Source organism: Falco biarmicus, chromosome 6 (assembly GCF_023638135.1).
Source record: "Falco biarmicus isolate bFalBia1 chromosome 6, bFalBia1.pri, whole genome shotgun sequence".
NCBI lineage: Eukaryota > Metazoa > Chordata > Aves > Falconiformes > Falconidae > Falco > Falco biarmicus.
The window spans coordinates 61,246,045-61,270,173 of record NC_079293.1 but is presented as its reverse complement, the minus strand read 5'-3'; the positions used below and the strand labels follow the sequence as shown (position 1 = coordinate 61,270,173).

At 39.1% G+C, this 24,129-nt stretch overlaps 1 protein-coding gene across 5 annotated transcripts in view; it reads right to left on the bottom strand.

The window, feature by feature from the left end:
- The window catches only part of CEP85L (centrosomal protein 85 like), a 152,738-nt gene that overhangs the window by 86,675 nt on the left and 41,934 nt on the right, over positions 1–24,129 (bottom strand). For all 5 annotated transcript variants that reach the window (XM_056342606.1, XM_056342604.1, XM_056342607.1 and 2 more), the window contains one exon: positions 15,688–15,849. In XM_056342606.1, the coding sequence (XP_056198581.1) occupies positions 15,688–15,849 (162 nt within the window). The remainder of the gene's footprint in view (positions 1–15,687; positions 15,850–24,129) is intronic.

The following is a 24,129-nucleotide window of genomic DNA, read 5'->3' as shown; positions in this document are numbered from 1 at the left end:
ACGTAGCAAATCGTAATGGCATTTAGCCTACATCCAAGCTACCAGGATGAAATCTGAAACTCCGCAAAGGGTAGCAATTTTAGAAGCTACATACAGATCTTCACATCACCACTCAAGTGGTAGAAGGCTAATGATGCACTTCAGCTTTAGCAGAGAAGTTGACACAAATGATTTTTGATAAATCAAAACTACCAAGCTTCACATTCCATACAATAGTTTTATCATCAGCTACTACTCAATTCCCTTTCACATCTTTGGGCTAGCATTTGTAGGCAGATTAGGCACAATTACAATATTGAAATGATGGAGCAGTGGGAACAGAACTGTACTAACATAATTACAAACACTGAATGCAAGATCAGCTTCTTAACAGAAACCCCTAAGTATTTTTTTAATCCTGTCTTTCTGTACTGCACTTTATTTTTAGATTTTAAATTCTCACTTATTACAGGCCAAAAAAGTTAATGATGTTAGAAAAACAAACATGGTAGCTGTGTTGTACACATACACGTGCAAACTCTCATATAATGCATATTCATTAAATAGTCTATGTAAGCACATATAAAAGATAAATTAAGTGATTTAACCAGCCTCACAAATACGTAAGTTGGGGGGGATATCCATGCTTCTCCGATATATGACTTCTGAAACACTGAACTTCACCATCCCTGTCACACCCACCATCAAGTCTCACACCTACCTCCCAACAGCTGAAATAACACCCACTCATGTAAGCAAGTCTCATGGTCTTCAACTTTTACAGTAAATTAAGGGTATACTACTCCCATGGGAGTATAGTACTCCCAGAGTCATATAAACATGAACTCTTGGCAGTAAGTCACATGTTTTATTAATTTTACTAGACTATGCTACCTGCCAGGACTAACTGAAGCAAATATTCATATATATATATTCATAATATTCCTTGCCACTAATTCCTGTTTCATTCCAAAACTTCAGAAGTGCTTAAGAGCTGCTAAATTCTTCACATTACTCATGTCCTTCAAAATATTCCACCCCAATTTCCATGAAGGATTAAATGAACTGTAATTTGTATTAAAAAAATTAAACTAAACTCATGGGTAAACACAAACCCTGCAATTTTTGCTGTTCACTCATGCCTACATATATATCGCATCTTCATATTCTACAAGAATTTGATTGTATCACTTACCCATACTAGTCTTAAAATTTAGAACAATGCAACTCTCCCAGGCCACATCTTACACAGAAAAACAGGAAAAAGAAAAAAAAAAAAATCACCAAGAAAAGGACAAAACTATTACCGCACCATCTCATAAAGATATTCTAAAACCAAAAATTCCTCCAGTATAAATCAAGGTCTGTTTCTTCTTTTATTTACATCACATATTATTCTTTTTAAGCCAAAGATGATTCTCAAGACCCAAGTTTTATAAGAATTTAACCATTAGTAACATCAGAAGTTACGACGAAGGACCGTAAAACAAGAAGTCTGGCCAGAAGCAACCCTTCAACACTTTCCTTTCTTTAAGGAACTGACACTGAAATAATAGAAAAGTAACAAACTGGAGCAGTTGTGCATGTAAAGCTAATCCAGCTGAGCGTCCTGTACTCAAGTCCTCTGCCACATCCCCTCCACATCAAGGGCTAAGATCATTTGAATATCTGGTGAAGGCGAGAAGTTTCATGGAAAGATCTGAATAAAGAAAGCACACCTACCTCAAATGATATTCTCCACACACACCCCCATTCTCCCTCAACCCCATTAGGGAAGAGAAGGTGGGGCTGTAACCTGGACCTGACCTGGAATACTGAAGTTGGTGACACTGATGGGATTTCAAAGGAAAGAGAGAGTAATGTAAGATCAAGTTCAGACCACACATCACAAAGACAGCACATTTCCAGTTCTACAAAAGCCACAAATCACTTCACTCAGGATTTTTTAGAAGCTATGTTAGACAACAGATGTCCAAACAACCTCCACAGAAAGTCCTATTGCTTTCTTCACAAGGGATATTTTTCATCATGAGTAATTTTCCTCCTAATCTATACAGGGCAAAAGAGTTCCTCCACAAGCAGTACAAACTTATAGAAAAGCCATGATTTCCAAGACCCTATGTCCATGAAACCTGCAAATAGCCTGGCCTTTCATTCAGTTTCAATCTAGAACAATCCTTCACAGATCTATGACATTAGATTCACATGAGCATGAAAGCAACCAGGTTTTCGGGATGTATCTTTATACTTTGAAGATCACGGGTTTTTTTCTTAGTTCTCCTCCCAGATGGAAAATATTTATACCCTGTACCAACAGGACCTGCGCATGCATAAAAGCCGAAAGTCATATAGAGTTTAAATATCCTAATTCACAGCTTACTACCTATTCAAATTAATCTTAGATTGTGAAACTTAGATAGTCTACGCAAACTAGTGTGCATTACACACACATTTGGCACAGTAATAAATAAAGGCCAATTTTAAAATCACTGCTTTTAAGAATCACATTAAAACACAAAGTTAAATAAAGAGATCATTATGCTATATCATTATATCATCGTACTAGACAATCTACATGATCCCTTTACTAAATATCTGCACCATGAACTGCCAGTTCTTAGTTTACTACTGCCAAAAGTAAAAAAAAAAAAACAAAAACCACCACACCACACCAAAAACCAACAAAAAAAAAAAACAACCAAAACCCACCACTACAACTCAGTACATCTCTTTTGAATTCTAAATAGTCTCTAAAATTTTTCAGCTAGACTTCTTCTGGCTGTGAAGATTTCTCTGACACGTGACAAGAACCACAACTGATGATTATGGGTGCCCCCATATCTCCCCTTCTAACTCCCCTTCCATCCACTCTGAATGTATTTTTAATTTACCTTTCAAGCTGAGCTAATTAGAATCAAAACACTGCCATCACCCTCAACAGCAAAGTAGGACTGCATACAGACAGCTGGTGCAGTGAGAAAGAAAAAGAGTACTTCTTCTAACCATATCGCTTCTCAAAGGAAAAGTTTACTGCAAAAACATCTCTCACCCAGTTAAAATGTTAAGTGTCTGTTTCTTTATAAATTTATGTAACATAGAACAATAAACTATAAACCTGTGCTCCTATGGTAAAACTTGTAAGTATGAAAACTGGAAACCTCCTGCCACTTCACTGAAAGAAAAATGCCACTGCTTACATCAGCCTAGAAAGACTGTTCTATTTTTGAAAATACAAGCCTTTGACAGTGACAGGCTAACCCCTGATGGAAAAGGATGTGCCGTTAGGAGTTTATCATAGTTCATACAATTTAAGAAACACACACAGGATGTTCAGATTCGCAGACTGACATCAAGAATAAAATCATCCTGTGTATTTAAGAATAGCTGCCCAAACAGGGAGGCATGTGTTGTTCTTCAAAGCAAGATACATCAAAAATATTTGTATATTTTTAAACTCTGGTCTATAATATCTAGACCTGCTAAAAACTACAGTAGGTAATGCTGAGTCAGTACACAGTTTTGGTCAGAAAAAAACCCATAACCCACAACTCACGCACCCCCCCAAAAAACCCTAAGTCACAGACAGTTAAGTTTATTGGCCACACTTTTCCTGGTAGTGGTAGACAAAATACAGGCCAATAACCAATAACTGGCTCAGTAGGTTCATGCTGGACATCAGAGATAAATTCTTCACAAGAGCATCCTATAGCACTGGAATGGGTTACCCAAGGAGACTAAAGAACAAGCCAAGGTTTTCAAGAATCAGCCAGACAAACTCATGGCTGATCTAGTCTGTGTTGGTAATAGTCCTGCTCTGAGCACAGGGATGGAAACAGAAATACAGTTTGGAAAAGACTGCTGGAGGTCACTATGATTCTACAGCATGAAAATATCCATTGGAAATTCTTTTGCAAGGAGACCAAAATCCTTCTTAATTTTTCATTAAAAAAAAAAAAAAAAAAAGAGACTGAACTATTTGCTTCTTTTCAGATAAGTTAGACTGTGGCATTTAAATTAATAAGCATCAGGTGAGTTGCAAGGAGCCAACCTATACCCAGGTAGAATTTATCACAGGCATTTAGTGCCAGGTGTGCCATACATTTAAGAGACAATCATCATATCACAGCTACATTATTATCTAGCAAGATTAAAACTGAATTTTTTCCACTTCCATTCCTTTTTCAGAGCCATACTGTCAAGGAAAGTATGTTGTGATCTCAGAACGGGAATGTGATTTCTTCCAGGACAGTAAGCTCATGGGAAAGAAAATGTCTCCTGCAATCCATTGCATTTGTTAGCAACATCCTTACAAACTTTCTGTTCCAATACCACAAGAGTAAAAAAATAAAACAAATAATCATCCAGTCATCTCAAAGTAGTATATTTTAATGTATGGGCAATTAACAAGGAGGGAGATGTTAATTTATGTAATCCATATGTGTAACACATTCCTAACACCTGCCAAGTATAGTTCATTGTTACCACTTTTCCTATTCCAAGGATTAAGTGTCCGGAGGAAGAGCCACACAGAGAACACTGCACAGAAGATGATGTAATTCTTGAACACCACAGAAACACCAGACATTCACTGAACAAGAAGAAACTGACCTAAAATTTTAGAAAATTTACTCCTGTTCTTTTACAAGAACCCTGGAGTTCCTGCTAATCCAACAGAATCAGACCACTAACACAATCTTTGGTCTAGTCCTTCACCACCACAACACTGTCATCTAGGTTTACAAAACTAAATTAATTTATCTTAGAACTATATTGATTCTGCAAGGAATTTCTTTTTAAAAAAGCAAAAACATTCTAAAATGCTCTTTACCTAGCCATGTACTAAAATAACATCTCTATGAAAAATACCATTCTGGTTTCCATTGTTATTAGGAGAAACTTAGAAAAAGCTGCACAGACAAATGCTGAAAGTTTTTGCATTAGAGGGAATAAAACATTGCATTTTTTCTTGCCAGTTACCTTTCCCTTGCTAAGAACATAGATAATTTTTCTTACATATACACCTAAAATGCCTTTTTTTTTTTTCCTGATCTTGCTAGTTAATGGACATTTTTAACGCAACACACACACAGAAGATACTTTTAGAGCTATGCAACTAACATTTCCTACCAAGGTTGCCTCAAAGTGTTTTTCTACAGAAAAAGCTTAAATTTTCATTAAAAAGCTATTCACTACATAAGTTTATTTGTTTTCATAAGCCAAATGAGGCATAAACTTTTCAACCAATTACACAGGGTAAATACAGTACAAGAACATAAAATTGCAGTGGAAAAGTCATCTTCAATAGAAATGTTTTCCCTCCAACAATTTCAAAGTAGTCAAGAGGCAAGAACATACTTCAAGAGGTTTGCTATCAATAGAGGGTACTAAAATAAACCTGCAGACCTTCAAAAAGGCTCCATGTGGTCACTTCATGAGAGGATTTTCTATCACTATGGGAGTGGGAAACATCGAAGGATTTCACAGTAAAGAGCTGTGGGTTTTGCTTGGGGGTTGTAAAAAACAAAAAAAAAAACCAAAAAAACCAAACAAAACCCAAAAAACAAACCCAAACCACTAACTGGGGGAAGGGGAAGGCAGAAATCCAAGCCAAATCAAGACATAGGTTTCCTCTCGCAGGGGCCAATATTCTGCCATCCACAGGATGCAGCTTAACTTCTGCCTTTAAGTAAATGTCATTCTGCACAAAAGCAAGTCCAGGATCTATATACAGACAAAATGGATCTAACTGTAAGCCAAATTTTAAGGGAAATAAAAAGAGCATCACAGGCGGAAAACTGAAGAGTTCTAAGAGCAGCACTAGACAAACAAAAATGTATTTTAAATGCCCATCTTTTAAAACTTACTCTTCCAAAGTTTGAACATTCTCTTTTTAGTCATCATGACAAACCAAAAAAAGGTACTTTGAGACATATTGTAAGGCTTTCTTAGCAGCTGGCTTAAACCTGCAGCATATTCAGCTGTTCTATCAATAACAATAGAAGAGCAAAAGCATCAAGTTAAGTTACAGAGGTGAAAAGCGTTTCTCTCAAATGAAACAGGGAGAAATGGACAAGGGTCCCAGCTCTCACCTGGACATCAAAAGACTATTTACTGCTGCATTTCAATGACCATCCTGCAGCCAGAAGAGAACAAAGGGCCTCCAATTTTAAAGGTTTGATTATTTTTTTTTTCCCAGCAGTACCAACACTATTGATAGTTGTCTGGATCTTAACAGCAGACCCACAGGAAAACAAAACTTGAGCAACAAGTTCATTTCAGCCCAGTTCCAAATCAGCAACAGCTCTCAACGCCAATACCAACTGCTCATCCTCACAAAAGGTCACCTTGTGCTACCTGGCACATTCAAATGAATTCAGTAAATAGTTCATATGGTGGTGGCAAAAACTGGACAAGACAGACTTGTCTCTGCTTTGTATAATCAAGACTATTCTTCACACTACATATAGACTTCTTCCGGATTATTTTAAAATAGCATCTACAATATTATCTTTTGTACACAGCTATAAAGCTAAATTTCAAATGGAGGAACACCTACTCAGACGATCTTACCACCACTCTCCTGAGATATTTCATACCAACTCCTCTTAAACACAAGTAGATTTTGAATTAAGAGCCGCCTTCTTTCACCACATTCCTAAAGCCTCGCTACTGGCAAGAACAAATAGTAAAATTATGAGCTATCAGAGAAGTTAAATTTGCTTATACACTTCTGCATTGGAAAAATAAATGTCTTTTTTCTTCCATTAAGACCCAACATTAACAATTAATTCACTTTAGCACCTGGTCATTGCTCAATTTTCTTCAAATACTTGTATTTGCAATCAATTAATGACATGCTACTTTTACACTAGTATTTTCACCTGAAAACATGAAAGAACTGTTAACCTAGATAAATCAGCTATTACAAGTATGTAAGTATACCTAAACTAAGACACAAATCCTCAAGTCTCCAAAATTTATGGGGCTGTGAAAGAGGGTCTAGGTACTGCAGCGATAAACGAGAAGCAACCTTTACAAGCAATATGAGAATATGTAGCGATAGTGTGAGAATATAACCATCAGCTCCAAGAGCTTGAAAGTGTCTAAGAACAACAAAAACAGAGCAAAGAACATACTTAGTACCACAGCATATATGTGACTGGGGTTTCATCTGCAATTTCCTCTTCAACACTACAGGAAGATTATTTTTTGATTATTTTTCTTCCTGGCAGTACCAACACTATTGATAGTTGTCTGGATCTTAACAGCAAACCCACAAGAAAACAAAACTTGGAACTGGGCTGAAATGAACTTGTTGCGCAAATCAACAAAAAGATGATTACTGCACACTTTCCAAGGACCACAATACTCACAAAACCTAACATGTGCATTTAAAGAAAAAAATATTTGTGAGAACTTCTAATTACTGTAATATTACCTAAAACTGGTATCACCTCATTACAAAGAATAAACCAAGATCATGCTTATAGATTATCAAACCCTTTTAAGCTAGACAGCCCTTGTTTATCTAGGTTTATTCCAAGCTCTGCTCATCTCAAATTACATGTACGAGTTATCCCTTCAATCTGACTGAATGAAAAAATGCATGCACCTAACTTTTTAATGCAATTCCTAAAAAAGTCAAAGGACCAATAAGAAAACATAAAACCTCTGTAACTAACTGAAAGACTGCTGATAGCTGTTGATAGCTCAATGTAACATAAAAAATACAGATCAACTCCACTATCATCTCAATTCATAGTTTCCATATGTTCAAATTTGCACATTTAAGAGACACATTCTAAAATGAGGGGTTGTTCCCTTCCAATGGCAAAGAAGTGACCTCTGTGTAGCTGACTATACTCCTACAGAGCAGACTTCCATGACCACAGCTGACACACATGCAGTCATACTCATAGCAGAATCTTTTCTTCCTTTTTAAAGGGCTGACAGATAAGAAAAACCTCAAGGATTTCTTTTACCATTTTTGCATTGGGAAAAACGCACACCAATCTTCCTTCCAAATCTGACTGGGTAAGAAGCATGTAAAATGGTAAAAAGAAAAAAACACAGTAACAATAATGATTGCTTAAAAGAACAGTAACAGTTCCCCAAGGAATTTAGCATATCAAAATAACAAACTTGCACCTATTCTGCCTGAAAATTAACAGGTCAGCTGTTACTGGCTGTTAAATCACTCGGGCAGGTTACTGCCAAGAAACTCCTCCATGAGCAGACAGGCAAGCATTCTTACAGGCTTTTTTCCTCCCCTTTTCCCTTACCAGTCCCTGCCACTCAAACTGTTTCATTCCACCCAAGAGCTGGGATAGCTAGCCTGACTTGTAATTTACTGTGTATTTCTCACTCTCATACAGACACTCAGTTCCCCTAAACTGTAGAAAGTAATGATGAAGGAAGCAAGATGAAGTAACTGATTCATGTAAGAATGATCTCTGCACATTGTTCTTTCTCACTGCTGCCTTTATACTGCCAAAGCTGATGCAAAAAGCCCATCTGACTTACCACAGGAGCTCACAGGAACACAAATGAGGCCCTGATAAAGGTTCTCTTTAACAAGGAGCTTGGTTTGTTACAAAATTCCTTATCATCAGTACACTGAAATCACAGCTAAAATAAAGGATGACATTAAACACACTGACTGGACTTAACATCAAAAATAAGGAAAAAAAATGTTTTATTTGTGCATATATTAAGGTGGAAACAGGTCTGTTGAATAAGACCAAGAGCAAAGCGTAGGCCCTCCAGAAACAGGTAGCGTTGTAAAACCATTAAAACCCAGGAATTCACAAACCTTTCTATGGGGAACAGAACCAGTCTTCTCAGTCAAGTCCACGCATTGGCAACGGGTCTTCTCTTGCCTAGCAGCAGGCTAATAAGCAACTCCCTGCCTACACGGGCTGACAACCATACTAAACGAGTACAGTCTACCACTAACTGCGCTACTTTGTCTATAATGGAAAGGATTATAAAAAGGAGTCCTGAGATTTTTTCAGGTAAGGCTGCAAATGCTACTGGAATGTGTACATTACATATTCAGTAGCTACAGAATGTTCCCGGTGTTCACGCAAAGGTAGTTTAAGGTTCGAACTGTTCCTCTCTTGCTGTTCTGAAATCAAGCTCAGTCCTTTTGTTTCCTGAGACCCTGCGTTACAGGGCTGCTCAATGCAGGTCAAGGAGTGTTGTCTGACAGAACACAAGCAAGGGGAGTTGCAAAGTCTCTCCACAAAGATGTACAATGCTTGGCATGCCCAGGTCTCATGATACTAACCTAAATACAGACAATATGGCTGTATGATGCTCTTTGTTTTCCCATCACAATGTCAGATATCCGCCACACTCAAAAAAATACCAATTAGAGGACATATTAAGAACTCCCTGAGATTTCACCTGAGCATAATACATATTATATGGAATAAGGGGCAGAGATCGTACTGGGTTCGGTTGGGACACAGTTAATTTTCTTCACAGAAGTCCCGATGGTGCTGTGTTTTACACTGGTGACCAAAGCAGAGCTGAAACATCTTAGCTATTGCTGAAGAGTACTTACACAGCATGAAGGCCTCTGCCACCCCAGCAAAGAGGTGCACAAGAGGTTGAGAAAGGACACAGCTGGGACAGCTGACCTGAAATACCAAAGAGATTCCATACTATATAACGTCATGCTCAGCAATAAGACTGGGAGGCAGTTTTTTTCCCAAAGTATTTGTTGCTCAGAGACTAGCTGGACATCAGTCTGCTGGTGGTGCTTTCGTACCACTTGATTTTTGTTTGTTTTTCCCTTCACTTATTGAACTGTCTTTACCTCAACCCACAAGTTTGTGTCTTTCCTTGCTTTTGCTCTTCTCATCCTCTCCGCCATCCGACCGCGGGAGCGTGACAGAATGCATGGGGGCTTACCTGCCAGCAGGGGACAACCCCCCCACCATCTTAAACACATTAATTCTGACATAGCTCAGTGACATAGCTTCCAAAATACGTATGATAGAAATAACTTTTTGCACAGTGTCAAAGTGCATGCTGCCAAATTCTAAGTAAGCACAATTTATTTTCACTTAATTATTTCTGATTGGAATAAACAGAAGTCATCTTTCTGAAAACCAAGTACTGATGTTAGCTGAAGGCAAAATTCAGCAAGTTCACTGGGCAGACCACTCCCACTACTCAGAGGAAAATCCAGCTATGCGAGGCAAACTGAGTGTGTGCATACTGTGAGCTTGTTTCCATGGAGAAACTATCACAAAAGAAGACAAAAGTACAAAGTTAAAGCAGCATCTATTTCTCCTTGCAGAACACTCACATGTGGAACTAGTGAGTGCCTTTAGTTTAGCTGAAGTCACTTTCAAAGTCAGAGTACACAGGTTCACACAGGGAGTACACTACTGTCATTTGAAGCAACTTCTCCATGTCTTATTTTAGTGGAAATTTATTAGCATAATTTTTTCCTACCCATTACATCCTGGAAATAGATTACTAGAATTCTGAAATAACCTGTGTTTGAATTTTCTTCAAAACCTACCACAAAAACCCTCAGGAAATAAACAGCAAGCTCTGAACATGAAGATTTATATTCTCCTCAAATACATAGACATTTCATTCTAGCAAGGGACAACAGTACCTCTTCTGCAAAAACGAGAGTCTAATACAGGCTGAAGTGCACATTTCTGATTGTCAGGATAGATAATATCCAAGTAACACAATAAAGCTGACTCACAGAGGCTGGACAGTGCTTCACAACGTGAGACTTGGCAAGCAGGGAGGAAGGATGCCTCAAACATCATTATTTTCTATCTCCCAAATAATCACGCTACTTCACCAAACTTATGCCAGTACTTGCCAGGATCCAAAGGTGTGAAGATTAACTTTACTCAGTTAAGTTCAGGGACTTCCCTGAAAATCCATCATTTTCCAGAATTACAAAGCACAGCAGAACAAAGTACACTGCCCGCTCTCAAGATCCAGGATCACTGCGCTACTGCACCTTCCTGACATCAAAACAGCACAAATTAGTATTTGATCTGTACATATTCCCAAACCCATTACCTTTAGCAGCATGTTTAAACAAAAGAACCCTGCCAAGATATTCATAACTAGATTTTGTCTCCTGAAAGTCAATTCTGCCTTTCACTATATTCAATAGCTGTATTTATTAACTTTTCCTTTTTTCCTTCAGCAAAAAGAAAACAATGAATGTTAGAATATCGTGCTTGGGACCTGATGAAAGAGCGCCTGAAATAGCAAAACCAAGTAACTTTAGAGCTGACTGTACCATGTTCCCTAGTGTATCAAGAAAAAGCTATAATTAAACTGAACTAATTAGATTTTTTTAATCTGTTAAGAAGGTAACATACTCAGTTCAAAATGAGAGACAAGAGACCTCTCTGGGTCTCATAACTTTAAAACAAGTTCCTATTCTACCAGTTAAGCATTCCAGGGAAGTATATCTACACAAAATGCAATGACAACATATCAAGCATGTTGCATCTAGTCCATGATACTCCCTGAACCACCACTTGTGAAACTCCTCTCCCAAAAGCAACCTCTACGTATAGCTATGAGCAACGTTTTAAATTGTGAACAGGCCATGCTTATTCAGATTTCTATATGAAAAGACACACGGTTACCCACTCATCTTAAACCAGTATTTTTTTCTTAAACTAAAAATAAGAACTAACTCTGATCCTCTGCATCAAAACTCTCTCTTCCAGGAAAGCAAGATTCTATGAATTTTCATGCTGATTAATTTGCAACCAGATATGGTAAATCAATAATTTTATTTAATAGTAAGGGAGAAAGATCTGCTTTATAAGGCACTTTCCATTGCACAGCAAGCTTATCTGATGGAGGAAACTGTTTTGGCCTGCAAGAGCCACAGGCTCTGTATCTTCTCACATCAATATCTAGTTCTTACCTCTCCCGTCCAAAAGGCAAAACTCAAGAATATGCACAGGGCAAAGAGCTCTGCTGGGGTTTACAGCCCATTTAATATCTTGTAAGATGCTGTTTCTCAATTAGGTAACACAAAAACAAGTCTGAAAAATGCTTAAAATATAGACTTCATATTTCTTATGTAAACAGTACTGAAAGAATGGTTATACAGGGGCCAATGGATGACTGGCACACATGTCATAATGGTTACTAAAAACTCTAAGTATAAATGCTATTATTGCCGACGGAGAACAGGAAATACCGTGCTTCACGAATGCACTGCACATTTCCATACAGTATCCCACGCCTTTTTCCTAATGGGCATTGTAAATTTTAAGAGAAGCACTTCTAATCTAGACCACGCGTTTAACGTAGACAGAGAATTAGAAGAGTCATAATTTATAAGTTTACCACTATCTGCCTCCATTTGAAAGACTTCTGAGTTGCAGAAAGATAAAAGATTCTGTAACTGAAAGTTTTTAGAACTTCATACCAGCACATTAGGGAGGTTTTTCTCTGCCACCCACCACCCCTTAAACTTGTTTCCTCTTTTAGCTTCACTTTGAAATAGTAACAACAGTCTTTTGGTCAAAGTGTGAAGTTTAAGAGACAACCTAAATCTGAAGGCCTACACATAACACAGCTGTTAGCTGTCTGATGTTGGGAGCTATAAGCATAAGCCACAAACGTTATGTCCGCCTGTTTCAGAGCTGCCAGTAAGAAAAAACAAGAACAAGGCCATTCAGATAGTCTTTGCTGATAGTTGATCAGCTGTTGGCCACCAATTAAAGCCTTTTCTTCCACACAATTCACCCTGAACACAACCCCCTCCTACCCCAGAAATGCAGGAACTTTTAAACAGTTTTAGGGCTCTACATTTCACTCCCACCGTATTTCTTAACAGAGGATGAGATTTTTCTGAAGACTTAGCTGCAATCAATGCCCAAGAGTAAACTATTCAGTTAGACTTGTACATGGTAAGTTGAAAACAGTAATGAGTTGACTTACAAGTGGAGGTAATTTTAAAAAAACAAAACCTGAAGAGATTATAAATATCTTTTCCTCCTGCTCCATACAGAACACAGTAAATATTTTTATTTCACTTGCAGGCTGCCCTGAACCCAGAACAACTTACTGATAGGAAACAAACAAAATCCCCAACTATATTAACTGTAGTTTACGCAGAGATAAAATGCCTTTTTATCTTTAAATTAAGAGCACTCTGAATTAAAAGATTTAGATCTAACCTGCCCAAACCAAAGTCCCCACATTTAGGGTCTAAATTTCATTCCTCAGCTTCCTCTCGTGCACATCAACATTGCTCAACTTCAACAATGAAACATCACTAGTTATTTCATTTCCTAATTTTCCTACTTCTGCACAATATAATATACAAGTAACTGAATATATTTTAAAATAAAAGATTTCTCTTCCTCTTGCCTTTGTCAAAATGCATCTCCCCTCCAAGCCATATAGGTTTGAGCCAAACACAAGAGATACTTGGCACAGTTCTTTAAATCCTACACTTGCAAAAAGAACGAGTGCTCCTGAAATGAAGTACGAGTAAGAAGATGAATTTGAAGGCACATTTAAGATGCAAGAAAAAACAGTACAAACAGATTTTAAATGCATCTGAGCTCCATTCCCTGCACCAGTGTATTTATTAGTAACTCCACATCTGTACAAATTAATTCACCTGTGATTTCCAGATTTAACACAGATGTTAATTCTGAAAATAAGTTTTTCATTTTTAGTAGGCATAATAGAAAGGAAACAGCAAGGCCACATTTCATTCTCTGAGCACTGCAGTGATCTGCTGACTTGTGAAAAAAACTCCCCTATGAAAAATCCCCAAGGGCTTCTTCCCAAGCACCACACTGAGAGCAGATGGCCACCATAGTCTGCAACTGCCAGTCTGACCTAGCAAGCCCACACCACAATTACACCCTTTTCTTTTCATGGATGTGGGGAGGGAGCAGCTTGGGACATGCAGACAACTAGGTATCATAGGCAACAGCACTCTCCGCTAAAAGTGTACGTATACATTCAATTTCCAACCTGTCATATGCTCCTTCCATTAACTTCCATTTTACATTTAGGTTTCCCTCATGTTTTCTTTAACATTCTCTTTTCTGCTACTGACAGTTTTTCAAACAAGATGGCAGGAAGTCAGTAACATTAAGGATACAGTAGAACTGACCATTGTCAAGCATTGCCAGTCACAAACTTCATTAACTCTGTTGTTGCAACTTTTCCCCCCTTTATTTTACTTTAAGCCCCAAAAGCAGCTTAGTAGTTAACCGGTAATAAACGCCTACCAAAACTGTGATTGTATCAGTGTGCCATCCCTCCCTCCTGCCCCCAAGAACAGTTGTTCTGTTCTCCTCTTAGCCAGGAGGACATCTGACGAGAAGGTGCCGTTTCATTTCCTCTCCTTCGCCCCTTCAAATGGGGAAGCCCTCAAAGGGAGGGGAGGGGAAAGCACGTTTTTAATTCAAATACTGCATCTTAAAATACTATCATGCAACACTTGGGTGAGTCTGATTGTAAAAATACATGTATACACACACACACACCCCCCCATAAGAGGTCTATTCTCCCCACATCTTCTAAAAAAAAAAATAAAGGCAGTAAGGCTTCTGCATTAATAACTATTTAGTGTTTCAATTTTACATCCAAGAATTTGAGTAAAACCTTTATTTTGCCAAAGCAAATGAGTGTTTAGAAATTAAAGTAAGGATGAAGAAAGCTATAAGGACTCCCCTATGCAGTTCCTTTCCAACAGGCAGATGCAACAGGAAGAAATGGAAAGGATTCTGAGGCATTCGGACCTCTCCTCAGGAATGCCCAGCCCCCCTATACAGACTTCCATCTCTCACACTGGTTCAGCATTCCTTACTTCATTTCTACTAATTCCTCCTGTTCTTCCACATTTCAGCTACCGCTTTTGAAAATTTTACCAGGCATAGAAAGGCACTGGAGAAAATTATATCACAGTTCCGCTGTTGTTACCTTCGTCTTGAAAATCTTACGGGGAAATGAGGCTGTGCAAGAAGAAAACATCAAGCCTTACTACTGCCTAGTCTCTCTCTCATTCAGGATTATTGCCAGTGACATGTCATAAGGAGGATGCCAGTGTTATGTAGATGCTGCTACTTTAGAGGCTGAACCCCTCCCTGATAAAAATCAACTTTGAGTAGTCATCATTTAGTCCAAAGTAAGTTTTAACTATCTGTAGATACTGTTGATTCTCCTTAAAGATCTTTGACTATGTGTCAAATATAAAGCAATAAAATGTACATATATATCCCATCAGAACAAAGAAATGAGAAGAAAACATGCCCCATTTTCCCCTCAGCCCAAAGAGCAAGCTTTCTTTGCTGACACACACAAGAAACACCAGAAAGCATTGCCCTTTCACCAACTCCCTCAAAAGTTTTTCTGCTTCTACCACTTGTTAATCAAGTGCTGTAGTATGGGATATCCCTTCTCTGTATAAATCTGGCACTTGCAACCGCAGTTATCAGAAGATCTAATTAAGTACCGGCTTTGTGGTAGAGATTCAAGTTAATGCACACAACTCATGCAGAAGGAAATTAATTAAACCTCACCAAAACAATTACTTGATCCAGCCAGGAAAACAAAGAACTGCATGCGCCCAACAGTTTTGTAGAAGTACCATTATTTTGGGAAACATACCTTTAAAACATTTTGGATTGTTTCTCCCTCAGAAACATCCAACATTTGAGAGTGTCAACTCACCTTCCACACTATCAGAACAGGAGGTACCAATCCCAGTGTCCCCGCTGTCGGAAGCTATACTGTGTCTTCTGACAGGATTGCTTTGACTGCTTGATGAAATGGTTGTGGACTGCCACAGGGATTCAGTACCAGGTAACCATCCCACTGAGGAATAATCTGAGCCTATAAAGAAGGAAGCCAGAAGTCTGTCATTACAGATACAGTACAGAAGTCAACAACAAAATACCGGTCAAGATGAAAACTGAATCCTATGTTTCATAGTTCAGGTTTGAGCCAGACTCTGCCATTTGGGTTTATTGGGTTTGGGGGGGGGGGTTGGTTTGATTTTTTTTTTTTTCTTCTTTTTTTTTTTGGGGGGGGGGGGGGGGGGGGGGTAATGAAAATCCTTGTCCTAGGTGGAAGCTTCCCAAGAAGTTCCAGTAAATATATTTTCACTATTTAAAAAAATGACCTAACATACATACAAGAACTAACATACAGTTAGTTCTTGCACTAACTGTAACAGGACCTTTATCATACGATTCTTATCTTAGAACTGTTTCTCAACTCAGAGCAGAATTTTGCACTACAAGTTTTTAAACATAATGAGACAGATTAACAAATTTTAGGACAGAAAACACGTGAAGGTTTGGCCAGTGAAACACAGTCATTTCCAACTGTGCATGAACCACATGACCAAGGTGATAACAATTCCATTGTAGCTTTATTTTAACCCTGTATCTAAAGTAATACATTATGGTTCACTGTTATCAGTAGTTTTCAGTTATCAAAAGATAGACTACCAGCTTAAGCCGGTACACAGTAACTGCACACAAGCTGTCTTTGAGACATCTATCCATCTAGTGCTTTGTTTAATTTTGGTTATTTTTATTTAAGTAATCACTAAAATATTAAATTTTAAAGCACAATTCAGAGCAACAAATAGCTCCTCTGTTCAAGGAATTTTTGAGAACGCGTGGCCTACTTCATAGTCAGTCTCAAGGGAAAATACACCGGAGTACAACCCCATAGGACCATCACCATTCCCAAGAGCCAACATCTAAATCTGAGCATTGTTTACATGCACAATACTGATCATCATGTTTGCACTCCAAACCAGCAGAGCTACATAAAGAACCTTGGAAAAAGCACGGCCTGCTCTTGATTTATATATATAATCACATACATACAACCCCCCTCTAGCAGTCAGCTTTGCATAACACTTTCAGAAGGAAATGACTCATGAAGAACTATCAGTTCACATACAATGTCTCTTATGCTACATGTGGTTATTTTTAGGTCATTTAAACATTTTCAGCAGTGCCCATTCAAAGCTGTAACAGCAATTTGCCTCTGCAATGACATCTGCAGATCATTGCTATTTCCAGCTGTACTGTTCCCCCGTAAATTCAATAGTTCAGAAAGGATGTAAAAATGAATACATATGTGTGTATATATATAACCCCACACACATATATCTACATGGTCCCCAAATCGCTAGACCTAATAGCCAGAGTAGTTACAGCTGCTTGCCACTTGTAAATTGAGGAGATAGATGTCAAGTTACAGTTAAATAGTGCATACAGTAAAGAAGCATGTACTAAGACAGTCCACCTCCTCTAAGGTTTTTGGAGGTCTTAGATATGCCTGTCCATCTCATTTGTCTTAACTTCATTCTCCTTTGAGGTTACTGCCTCTTCCTCCCTTTAACACATTTTCCTATCTTTTCTCAATCTTCAGGAACACTCGATTCTCCTTCCTCTTCATTCTGCTTTAGCCATACATTGTGCAATGTATTTCCTTCTCTTCCTTAAACTTTTTGCTTTTCCTCCCAAAAAGTCTCTTAACTATTCCATTGAGCAGCTTTCAAGTCCAAGGGTAAGGCAGCAGAAGAGAAGACCAGAGGAGCCAGACAAATGCAACTGCTCATAGCTCATCCATCACACCCTGTAAGGTGGTCCCTGCCAAGATCCTAAGCAAATACCACTCCACGTGTCATTCTCCATACCATCCTTCATCACCATCTAACATACTGTGATGTGATAGTTTTGCATACAGCTAGTGGGAAATGGGACATTTCTTCCTCTCCCACCATCCAGCACATTTTTCACTAAGCACTCTGGCTGCTTTGGGAAAAATAATTTTTCCATCCCTCCTCCTAAATAGGTCTACTTCCCACAAGAGCTCCACTTCATACTTCTAAAGCTGCATCTAGCTATTCCAGCAAGAGTAAAAGTTGACTTATGGGAGCCCAAGCTAATTAAGTCAGAGACAGTTCTGATTCAGGAGACATTTAAAATACATTTACAGGAAGAGAAATTTAGTCTCATTTACCCTTTATTATGCTGTTCTCCACAATACAACTCTTCGGTGACATTTTAGCATTTATGGCATTAAAAAAATATTAAAAGAAATGCAGCAGATAATGCTACTGCTACTACACATTAAATCAACACAGCATTAAGCATCAAACTCTTTAGATCTCTTTGTTAGACAGATGTTCAGTATGTGAACCTATAACCATCCACACAAAGCCCCCTAAAAGGGAGATATACTTGACATTTTGGTGGAACTTTGAGGAGAAATACCACAGAATGAGAGTAACTTAGATAGGAAAGGATGTTTGGAGGTCATCTACACTAACCCTCAGCTGAAAGCAAAGCTAATTAGATCAGACTGCTCAGAGCCCCATCCAGCTGATCCTTGAACAGCTCCAGGGACACAGATTCCACCATCTCTCTGGGCAGCCTGTTCCAACATTTAACTTTCCTCCCTGCAAAGAGGATTCTCCTAATATCTCACCAGAGTCTCTCATGTTCCAAACATGTTGTTGCAATATATCCCAAAAGATGCAACAATACAGTGCAACCAGACTCAGCAAAAAGGGTTAGCATACTAGAAAGAGCAGACAGTCATGCCCATCGGGATCTCTATGGATACTGTAAGTTGAGTAAGTAAAAAGCATCACAAAACACCCTACTATAATCTATTCTCTATTTTACACCTACACGCAGATGGCTTGGGAACACACACCAAGCGTCAAGTGTCGTGCTGAGGCACAGGTCCAGGGGGACTTGCTGGCAGAACACAGAATTAATTTAACATTTTCTGGAACACCTTTGCATCCAGGGGCAGTCGAGCATTTCTAAGTTAACTCATGAAGCCGATTCTTCAGCTGGTAGGCTTGAAGAGCTAAGTGCTGCAACACATCCACAGCTACACAGAGATCAGCATGAGGCCAACAAAAGTTCATTAGCTTTGACTCGGCACAGGCCTGCCAGATCCCATCTGTCTCTCCAGGGAAATACTCAAGTCTCTCTGCACCGTGCTCTGGGCCCCAGAAGGGTCTCTTTCCTCAGGCACTCCTCTCGCTTCCCCTTCTAATGCACAGCTGGCTGTGCACAGCAGGAGCACACCCACAGTGCTGTCACTGCCTTCCCTTACAGCCATCCTGTACGCAGGGGCACGGACAGGAGCTGGGAAGGGGTGCAATAGTCTCATTGTCTCGCTCACTGGGCTTCTACTGTTCAGGAGCTGCCTCTGCATTTAGAAGGCATACATCTGAAGAAAGAGAATTGGTTTAGAGTTTGAAGTTAAAAAGCGCACACTGTTTAACTATTCAGACACGCCAACAGAACACAGTTGCATGTGATCACTTGAAGGAACACTTTCTCTTTGCCTCCCACAAGAGTCCTGACATAAAACATGCTGTATCTTTTAAAAGATAGCTAGTAACATATTCCAGGAGTGTCATGGCACATCCACATACTTGTTTTACCTTGCTGGCTCAACAGTGATTCTGCACAGTAGAAGGCCATTACAAAAATAAGCTGTCTACATGCAAAAGCACTTTGAAAAAAGCTCGTTGAACCCACTCCCATAAATGGCCAAATAAAAGCAACAAGAGAATAGAAACAAACTCAATAATTAAGTCTCAACAGTAAGTCATGTGTACCCAATTCAAAGTGCCAGACAGCAGACCCCCTCCCCATCACTGAGGGAAGGCAATTACATAAGTTGCAATAAGGAAGCTTAACCCATAAAATAAGACCTCCTAGACCCCATTAGTCCAAATCACCACTTAAAAATTAATTTATTAGTTTCATCACCTTCCCAGTGCAGTCCTGAAAAATCACCAATCACTATACACTTTGTTCTATGTTCCCCATCTCCTTCTCAACAGCTCTTCACGCAGCAAACAATCTACACTAAAAGAACCCAGCATAACAGGGGGAGACACACAGGAGTCCCCATACTGCTCAGCTAACACACCTGCTTTACCCTGCTGCTCTAATCTCAAATCTGCCCATCAACAGCTAGTGTCCATTTGCCCACCATACAAGGTAGGGCAAAAAAAAAAAGCAAGCAAAAACCTCTAATAGATATTTGTGCTGCTAAATTGTGTATTACCATCTGACTATGATCATTCCTTACTGGGTCAGGAAAAACCTACATTTTACAGCATTTAACAGAAGAGAAAGAAAGGTGTCATCCTACCTGGCTATAATTTCCAACACCAAACATAACAAATAAAATACATCTAAGATCCCAAACAAACCTCAGCAAAAGCCTTGTTTATGCAGTTGACTGCATCTTGAATTTGGCCAGTTAAATATACCAACATAGTATTGTGTCTCCAGCCTAAGCATTTAAAACAGATCAAGTAACAACCAAGTATATATAAAGTACAAGAAGTAGATTATTTATTAAAAGAGAACAGTTGTTGAAATTTCACTCCACAAAAACATGTTATCTTTTTCTGTGTATTACAGAATGCTGTCAGCTAACTGCTGGCAGGAAGGCACCTAGTTAATTCTGGATCATTACCACTAATTTCAGTGGCATGCACAGATCCCACATGATATACATACACAAAGTAATAACACCACCATCTTTATATTTGGTTCCTAAAATATCCCTGACATGCCTAAATGTAAAACATTATTTTAAGTGACAGCTTTGTTGCTGTTATTTTACCCAGACGCTGAATGGAAAGCAACAACAGAAGATGTAACCGGGTTTTCACAGCAGATATGTCCTAAATTAAGGATACCATTTTTTGTATTCCACACCATGACTTTGACATAGATTGTGACCAGAAGCAAACAACTCATGACAGCCAGTGTAGATCTCTGCAGTCAAAGGATTCTGAAGTGGGCACCTTACAATAGTATCAAAACTGACAGCTATGCAAAGCTCATTACAGCCTGGTCACATCCATGATGACTAGAAAGTAACACTTCACACCACAATGGTACTGAAGACTGCCTGAAGCTCCTCCAAGGAAAAAAGTCAGCCCAAATACACTGCCAAACTTACTTGGTTCACCCTCACCATCAACAACTTTACCCAAAACCCTACTAATTATGCTAGATCATACATATTTTGAAAGACAACCCTCCTTCAATCCAGCTCTCCCACACCTACTCATATAGTCCCCAACGTTGCAGAACTTATCCCAGTTGCAACTGCCCCCTCAACAAATCCTTCAAGGTTTCACAGCCTCTCTTTTGCACTCTCTCCCTGTCCCACAGGGCTAAGTAACCACATATCTCTTCAACAGGAAAAGTCTACAAACAAACCCACAAATGGTCACTCAGTGAACTGTTTGCTGTACTGTAGGAATAAACTTACTTCAGTTGGAAAACATTTATGTTTACTCATCATAGATGGATAACCATTACTGCTAAAAGATTAAAGAAAACCACAGTTCGGTGTATGTTTCACATTCAGAAATTCTTTGCCAATCAATACCCTAATTTTTTCAACTGCTGGAAAGACAGCACAAATAGTGAGAAGAGGAAATAAAGGCAGGAGAACTTAAAATGAAAAAAACCCACCCAACTATCTAAAAGTAGGCAGATGTCATACTTCAATATAGATTAGGTAACACCTTTAATATTGGTGTTTGGGTGGTTCTTTTTTAAAAAAAGCTGACAGCTGATAGAATGTGCAACATTAGCCTCTTTCAATCAAAGATGAAACAAAAGATAAGCTGGACTCATCCAATCTGATATATTGACACAAAAAAATAACCAGGTATGTAAGTGTTCCCCGAGACGCAGGCAAAAAGAAAACCTATATGGCCAACTAAATACTCTTGAAAATAATGTTAAAAAAATGGCATCTCAACCCAGAGACAAATATTTGCTAGATGCACTTGATATCTATGATCCTTCTGCAAAACAAACTGCAGCATTTATTAATAAAAATGTCCAAAACAAGTTCCAGGTCTACAATCTTAACTTGTCTTCTGAGATGAGCAGTCCACTGCTGAGAGGGTTTCTAATGCTTTGTCCAGATTTCAGGACCCTTTTCACAAACACTCTGGAGGTGGTGGAACTCAAGGCTCTGCCAGCTGGCCATGACCTGAGGTCCTAGTCCATTCTCTCACAAGAATACAGCTGAGAGTAGGTGGATAATACGGCTTAATCTACGTGCAAAAAAAGGAGCAGGGTGAATTGGGATGAAATGACAGCCCTAACTAATGAATTTTTACATTTCAGTTTCTCAAAAGCAGTTTACAATGTCAGATAGCTAAAGTATGATTCAACCTGAGGACTCATATCCTTCATTAGTGGGCTCTCTTGAAAGAGCCTGCAAATATTTAACTAAGTTCTCCTAGTTTTTCACTTGGAAATGGATTAGAGCAGGGGTCCTCAAGCTTTTTAACCAGGGGGCCGGCGCGCGGATGCAGTGGCAGGCAGCCATCTGCGGCTGCTTGGTTTCCCCCCCAACCCCTGGCGGGGGGGTCTGTAAATACCAGGGGCCAGATTGAGGACCCTGGGGGGCCGTAGTTTGAGGACCCCTGCTTTAGAGCAATCCTAGGTAAGAAGATAAAAATGTACAGAGATAGAAGGAAGTGAGCAAAGAAAAAAAAGAAGTGCAAGAGTTTAAGCAGAAGACTATCTAGAGAGAGAGAGAGACCTTTTTAACAGCATTTTTACTTGTACAGCCTGGTAACATACTGCCTGGCATACGAAGGCCCATGCCTGTCCTCCGTGCAAAAGAATTCAAGAAAGACAGACAGACATACATCGTAAAATAGTAGAGGAGAAAAATGAAAGCAGAAGAGAGAAACACAAAGAAGAAAATTCTCAAAGTAAACATAAGCCTGACTGGCAGTATCAATTGGAAGAACCTGACTACAGTCATATTTAAAGGAATATAAACTTTCTTGAGAGCGAAATTTTAAGTAGACTGTGTCACCAAACCTCCGGCTTCTATTTCCTCTGGAATTCCTCAATAAAAGTTAAACCATTTTGGTGTGTCTGTCCCCACCCCACCCTCCAGAAGTGGCTTAATATACAATCTCTCACCATAGATAATTATAGCTATAAAATTGTTGTCTTTATACAAAAGAGTGTTTCAGTGTGAAGTGTCACAAATTAGGGTTTTTTTAATGACTTGACAAATGTGTATGGCACTGTACAACAAGTTATAAGTTTTCTCATGCAGGGCAATATGCAATCCGGAAGAAAGAATGAGAACTAGTGAAGAATAAATATGTCAGTTTGACAGACAAGCTTTAGAGAATCTTGCCAACGGCAGTTAAAGACATCATCAGGTAGCTCACTCTCTATCAACCCCCCACACCAGAGCCCACAGAAAGTAAGAGGTGCCCAGCTCTGTCTTTCCGTACGAGTCCAGCTGGCTAGCTTACGCCGCTGGCTAAAATGGGTTTGAGCTGAGAACGCCATTTGACATTAGAGCTAATTGGATCCAGTGGTCAGCTGCTATGCAAAGGCTGGTCACCTCTCCCAGACACATACTCACTTTTGCTTTCCCAGCATAAGCCCGGCCACTCCAGACTCCACAGAAAGTGGTGCAGGGACAAACTGTCCCTGCTTACAAAAAAAGGTTATCTGCTAATTTGATTTCCTAAGCTGGCTCAGCAAGGGGTCAGACTAGAAGCAGTGCCAAGGAGGGAGTGGGAACATCCAGGCACACTTCTGATGCCTAGCAGCAGCTAGCTAGCAACCAGGCTTATCCCTACTGCCAAACTGCACATTAAGGCAGATTCTAAACTGGAGCAAGATAGGCATAAATCTCTGCTGGCTTCACTGTGGAGGCCAAAATCTGTTCAACTAGCAGAAAGCTGTGTTCAGTGCAGCATACTGCTAGCTAGAAGGGTAAAAAATCCTTAGACTGACACAGTATGTAATAATGGTCTAGGCTTTCCTGGTTTCTGTTCTAGAAAGTATGTAAAACAAGAATTCAAATTCATAAGACACTTTATAATTTTTATACAGACAGGATTTAGCTGTAGTTATTTAATATCAACCCAATGACGCAATTCTTACCCTTGTCAGGAAAGAAAGAGGTTTCCTTTCATTTCATCACTAACAGGAGCAAGACCAGGAATTCAGTCCAATTGTTGATGGCACTCCTGTGAGTTTTCCACTTCCAGATAGACCATTTGCATAAAACAGAACTTCAAAACACAAACTGCAGATGTTTCTT